The following is a 6000-nucleotide window of genomic DNA, read 5'->3' as shown; positions in this document are numbered from 1 at the left end:
GCTTCAAGGGCATCTTTGCAGTTGAACAGGTACTGATAAGCCGAGAAGATAACCTCCCCCTCGGAATCCCTAAGCACCATGCCGGACCCAGCTAGTCCTGTCTCCTTGCCGTGATGGTACGAGCAAGAGTGGCATCTGGGACTGCAAAACTTTCACCATTGTTACTTGGCAACAAGTACCGCACTGTCGATTTTGTTGTGGTCTCGACCTCGCTAGCTGCATTGCGTAGCTGCGAGTCATGACGCCGCGAACGCGACACAATGGTTTGTATAACATCACAATCTGGCGCGTTTATCTGAGTTGTCAGGCTGTAATGGATGGGCTTCTTTCTTTCTGATGAATTATTTGCTCTCTTCAGTTCATACATTGTGCAACTCTCAACCTCAACGTACAGAGGAGAGGGCTGGTCTTGATGTTGGGGAGTAACCGACAACAGTAACATGAACTTCGTCTTCATAAATTGCAAAAGCTCCCAGCCCCTTGCCGCTCCCGCTCCGGCGGCAATCTTGAGCATAATGAGAACATAAGAACTGAATCGGGTTAACTGAAGAACCCAAGTTGGTGTGTTTCTTTCAGATTTCATTGTTAAAGACCTCTCTGCACCCCAATGGAAGTTCAAGTAAAGGAGGGCAATATTATTCCGTTGGTTTTTAGACATGTTTTCACTATGAACATGAACATTGCTAGTACAATCTTGTTATCTGGTTGTTGTTTGTGATTATCACCTGATATTCACAAAGACACAAGCATGGAAACTGATGGCACGCAGAGAAAGAGAATAAGGAACGATCCTGTAGTAGCATCCTTGCTCCAGTACTCATCAAAAGTCTGAAACAGCCAATACATACAGAAGAAAGGCAAAAAAGGAAAAAGGAAAAATGTAGGAGAAAGATCCCCTCAGGCTACAAGTTGTACTAATACAAAAATTATTTGCTTTCTGCTTCTTCTTGCACAAGCACCAAACGCCGATGAGCCAGAACAAGGGCATCAGAAGCACCAAACGTAGGAGAAAGATCCCCTCGGACTATATAATACCTGCTTTCTGCTATTCGTTCACGGAAGGAATCATAAGAAACCAACGGTGTAAACTAGGGGCAGAAACAGGTACCATTTCATCGCCCCTTGTCGCCCAACCTCTTGAGCAGTTTCCCAATGTCATAGCAAATCTCAATCTTGTCGTCTTTGATCTGCTGCCGGACGGAGCGGCTCGTCTCACCGGCCGCCAGATAGGTCCGCAGGAGGGACTCGTATGCTTTGCCGTCGATGCACCCGAGCGCCCTCAGGCAGTTGCAGAACCTCTCGGCGCCTTGCACGTCCTTCTGCTCTTCGAAGTACTTGGAGAACTTCGGGATCTTATCAGGATCCAGCTTCCCTGCTTTCTTGGGGAGCTTCGTCACATTCTCGACCCAGTTCAGCGCTGATTTCATGTCCCCTGTCCCCATGTAGTGATCGAGAAACAGCTCGCATGTTTTAGAGTCAAAACATGCACCCATTTCCTTGGCCTTTTCCCACAGCTGCTCTGCTTCCTTGGCCATGCCATTCTTCAGGTGGGCTCGAGTCATCACGTTAGTCAGCTTCACGTCATAGCACTCATGATTAGACTCCCATTCCTCAAAGACCTGCTTCATGTAATCAGCATCATTGAGCTTAAGAAGAGCCTGCAGCATGCTGAAGTAGCTCGTGTTAGTCACTTTGGGGAAAGTGCCCTTAACCACGCCCCACACCCTCTTGACCTCGCTCAAATTGCCTACGGAAGCATATAGACTCATAAGGAAATCAAAAGGCTGTCTGCCATCACGATCTTGAACAAGGCCCTCAAGTTTCTTCAGAGCAGACTCTGCTTTTTCAACCAAACCAGCACTCTGGTAGATGGAAGCCAGTGTGCTGTATGCAGACCACCCTAGAACCCCACCCTTTTCTTCCATTTCTTTTAGAACTTGTTCAACGTCATCTATCTTGTTCAATGCCGCACAGCTGGTCATCAGAATGCAGCACGTCAGGTTATCCGGCTTAACATTCTTCTCCTTCATCTCCTCAAACAGGCTACAGACCTTCTTATGCTGGCCTAACTTCATGTATAGGGACATGAGATTGTTGATGGGCAGAGTGCTGGATGCAATGCCTAGCTCATCCATCTTGCGATAAAGGTCTGTTGCTTTCTCTTCCTTTTTCGATGAGCAATAACAGTTCAGAAGTGCCCCAAAGGTTCGATGGTTTTTGGCTGGATCAGGAAGGCCTTCAAAATATTTTTCAGCTGCCTCGATGCCACGCACTTTGTAGATGAGATCCAAACGTATTGCATGGTTAGTGTAAGACATGTTCATGCCCTTTGTATGAATCATCCAATCCATCAACTGCCATAAGAAAAGACAAATCCTTGCATAAGTACAGCAGACATGATTAAACACCAATTGCAGAAGTACAAACAGAAGGTATGAAACAAAGATGAGTTGAGAACTCCAGCCATACTACAAGTAAAATTTTTCTGGCATTGAAGACAACTGTGCACATAGTTGTGATAACATACTATTACAGATATTGAAATATGGAACATTAAACATATCAAATCTCCTCCCTACTCTGCTTGAAAACATATTATTTTATACGCACATCAGAAAACTCTGAAACAGAACAAGCATTCTAATTAGGGTCAGCACTCAGCAGACTGGTTTGCCGCTTCTGTGGTGTGATGTGCTGCAGAAATGCTCATAGAATCTAGTTCAGAGGATCTTTAAAAGCTCTATCAAAATATTTCTGTTACCGCTAGCTAAGAAAGAGGCTATCAATGTTGCCCAACCATTTGCTGATATAGCCTGCGAAATTATTTGTGGATTGTACGTATGTAGGCTGTGTTTGGTTGGTGCTCACATTAGCACTGCCAAACCTCTGGCAGCCCATTCATATTTCAATTCTTGCTTGGCTCGTTGTGAAAAATTGGATTTCTATGAGTGCCCACCCATTCCCCTCACAATTTCCTAAAAATAATTGACCAAGTGAGGGCACAGGATTCCTTGGCCGAAAATCTGCACTGGGGCATCAACGAAACATGCCCATAATACAGAGCTCTGCTTTTGAAAGTCAATTTCAGAGGGAACAGTTTAGTTCCATCATGAATCCGGAAAGTCCTTGCACCAAGGGCGCCGAATGAACCGTGCAAAGCTAAGATTTCACAACGATTACTTCTATTCCATTCGCGCAATCTAATAATGGACGGCCAACACCTAAATTAGTTGGAGGAGGCAAAGCCGAATCACTTCATCTACTCATTCAGATCCAAATTAATTGAGCACATTGCAGAATAACGCTGCAAAAAACCATCTTTCCGGTACCAATCCCGTCCTAAGCAGAGCACCGACATTAACCAACAAGCAGAGAACGCGACAGGGGATATAGTCATTCGTACCTCGAGGGCCTGGGAATGGCGCTTGTACCTGCGGAGCTCCTTGACGTAGCGCTCGAGATCCACGGAGCGCGTCTCCCGGCCCTCCCGCAGCCACTTGTTCATCACCGCCGACACGCTCCCCTCCCCGGCGTTCCCCAGGGCCGACAGCCGCCGGTACAGCGGGCGCGAGTCCTTGGTCCCCGCCGCCGCCGCCTTCTTCGCGCCCTCCGCATCCGGCGCCGCCTCTGCTGCGGGATGCGCCGCCTTCTCCGCGTCCTGGGGGGCGACGGCGCGCGCCGCCCGCTTCCCGACGGGGCGCGCCGCTTTCTTCGGGTTCTTCGCGGCGGGGGCCGGCAACTCCCGTGCCACCTCGGCGGCGGTGGAGAGGAGGCGGCGGAGGAAGCGGGCGCCGGCGGAGGGGGCGAGCGCCGCCATGGGTTTAGGGTTTTGGTTTGGGGGTTTCGACTCTGGGTCTGGGAGGGGAGGAGTGGAGCCGGCGACGATGAAACACCGGGCGCCGGTTTGTTAACTGGTCATGCCCGTGCGGTCGCTAACCAAAATGATGTAACTGTATATTGAACTAACCCAAAAGTATAGACCAGTAAGAGCAGTTGGACTTGTCAAATCCGGCCCCCCGTACGTCCGGCGACACATCCGGACACATCCGCAGACGCATCCGGACGGGCAGTCATATTTCACTCCCGGTATCCACATGTCTTAAATTCATACTCTTAAATCCATTCACACCGATCATACAAGCCAATGTCACACGTAAATGACTAAGTTTGGTACCAAACATAAATAGTGTTGCATAAAAATTATTTGAAGTGTACAACTCAAACATCAACTTTTTTGTTTCCATTATGGGTCCAAATATGCTCCACGAGATTATCGAGTAACCGCACGTGCACATGATGATCTCGAAGATTCTGATACATATGTAGAAAGCTCATAAGCTGAGCTGCATCTTGACCTTCTGAGGTTTGAACTTGTTCTCCAAATGCTTCAAAATCATTGGCTTGGGCAACACCATCACCCTCATCCTCCACAATCATATTGTGCAAAATAACACAACATGTCATGAGCTGCCACAGATTCTCTGCAGACCCACGAACAATTCTCCAACGAGCTTGAAGCACTCCGGATGCCCTCTCTGCATCCTTCCTACCTGCTTCCTGCATTGTTGTAAAGTGGCTCTGTTTCCCGCCCTATGGTTCGTATATGGTCTTCACAAACCCCACCCACTAAGGATAGGTACCATCGCAAGATAGTATCCCATGTTGTGGTCTCGCCCGCTGACGAGCAAATGGATCTGGTAGGTCCGGGGGTGGATTTGGTGCAATTTGCGATGGGGTCGGGCTGTCGGCTCTGATGTGGTGGAGGCGCCGGGCGCTTCCATATCCGCCACATATTTGGCCTGGATATGAGGGGTGCCGGTCAGCCTGGTCATTTGGGGCCCGTTTAAGGCGCCAATCTGGGTCGCATTTTTGTGACGGGACAGTGAACGAGCCGTCCGCCCGGGCGTTTGAGACCCGTTTAAGGTGCCCGTCTGGATCGCATTTTTGTGATGGGACAGTGAACGAGCCGCCCGTCCAGGCGTTTGAGGCGGGGTTGGGGCACCCGACTATAGATGCTCTAATGCACTTAGTAAAAAAATCCACAACATGACATGGTTCAAGCGACAGTGTCGGTTCTCTATCGTTAGGGCTTCCTCTTCTCTTGCCGCAACTGTGCCAGCGTTGAGATCTCCAATTCCCTCCTCCCTAGAGCTGTTTGGATTCCACTTGGGCTGACCCAGAGGCACTCTTTGCAGCGCTTTTCCCGTCCTTGGTGGGTTTCCTCGGAGATATGAGAGTCAGTATTTCTCCAAAGCCCATAAACAGTTATCTCTTCTCGGAAGAGGAAGCCATGGCGCTGGAATCTTTGACTTCTACGGTGAAGGAACAATTCGATCTTGAGCCAATGATGGAGTTGGGATTGACGGAGGACGATCACTGGATTATGACATGAAAAAGGAGGATCAAAACCCGACTGAGGCTACTCGTTGGATGGCCATCGCTCGGGTCAACACGGACATGGAGTATAGTAAATTTTGGTTCTATAAGAATATGTGATCTGCCCGAGATCTTGCTCAAGAGGTTAAATCAAATCTTTCGACGAAAATTTGTACACGATGCCATTCTCATGTCTCGGTAACCGGGAGAAAGTTATGGACAACGGCTCGTGGATGTATATATTTTTTTGTCATTCTTGCACCCTACGATGAGTTCACGAAGCTGAGCTCAATTCAACTATTCAATATAGCCATTTGGATTCAGATCTATGATCTCCTAGATGGTTTCATGGGGCTGCTAAAAAATGCTTGCAAGTAAAGTGGGAGAATTCATATACGTTGAACCAGCACCACAAGATTTCTCTGAGAGTTTCTTTCAGGCTTGGGTTAAATTGAATCTAGGGAAACCGCTTAAAAACACACCATCCATTGTGAAAGACAACAAACACCATCTTCTCCGTTGAAGTATGAATGGTTGCCGGAATGGTGTGCAGTTTGCGGTATGTTAGGTCATGTTTACAAAAGAGTGTGGCAACCATATCCACCATCCAAATGCGCTAGTTTT

At 48.2% G+C, this 6000-nt stretch overlaps 1 protein-coding gene across 1 annotated transcript; it reads right to left on the bottom strand.

Moving 5' to 3' along the window:
- Positions 1 to 774: 774 nt before the first annotated feature.
- LOC125540281 (pentatricopeptide repeat-containing protein At4g01990, mitochondrial-like) lies at positions 775 to 3918 on the bottom strand. Its single transcript, XM_048703882.1, has 2 exons — positions 3404 to 3918; positions 775 to 2354 (listed from the first exon to the last, which is right to left on the bottom strand). Exons 1-2 carry the CDS (start codon positions 3815 to 3817, stop codon positions 1113 to 1115), a joined length of 1656 nt encoding a protein of 551 aa, XP_048559839.1. The 5' UTR covers positions 3818 to 3918; the 3' UTR covers positions 775 to 1112.
- Positions 3919 to 6000: the final 2082 nt, after the last annotated feature.

Source organism: Triticum urartu, chromosome 2 (genome assembly GCF_003073215.2).
Source record: "Triticum urartu cultivar G1812 chromosome 2, Tu2.1, whole genome shotgun sequence".
NCBI classification, from domain to species: domain Eukaryota; kingdom Viridiplantae; phylum Streptophyta; class Magnoliopsida; order Poales; family Poaceae; genus Triticum; species Triticum urartu.
The sequence above is the reverse complement of the archived record's forward strand: the minus strand, read 5'-3'. Positions and strand labels throughout refer to the sequence as shown.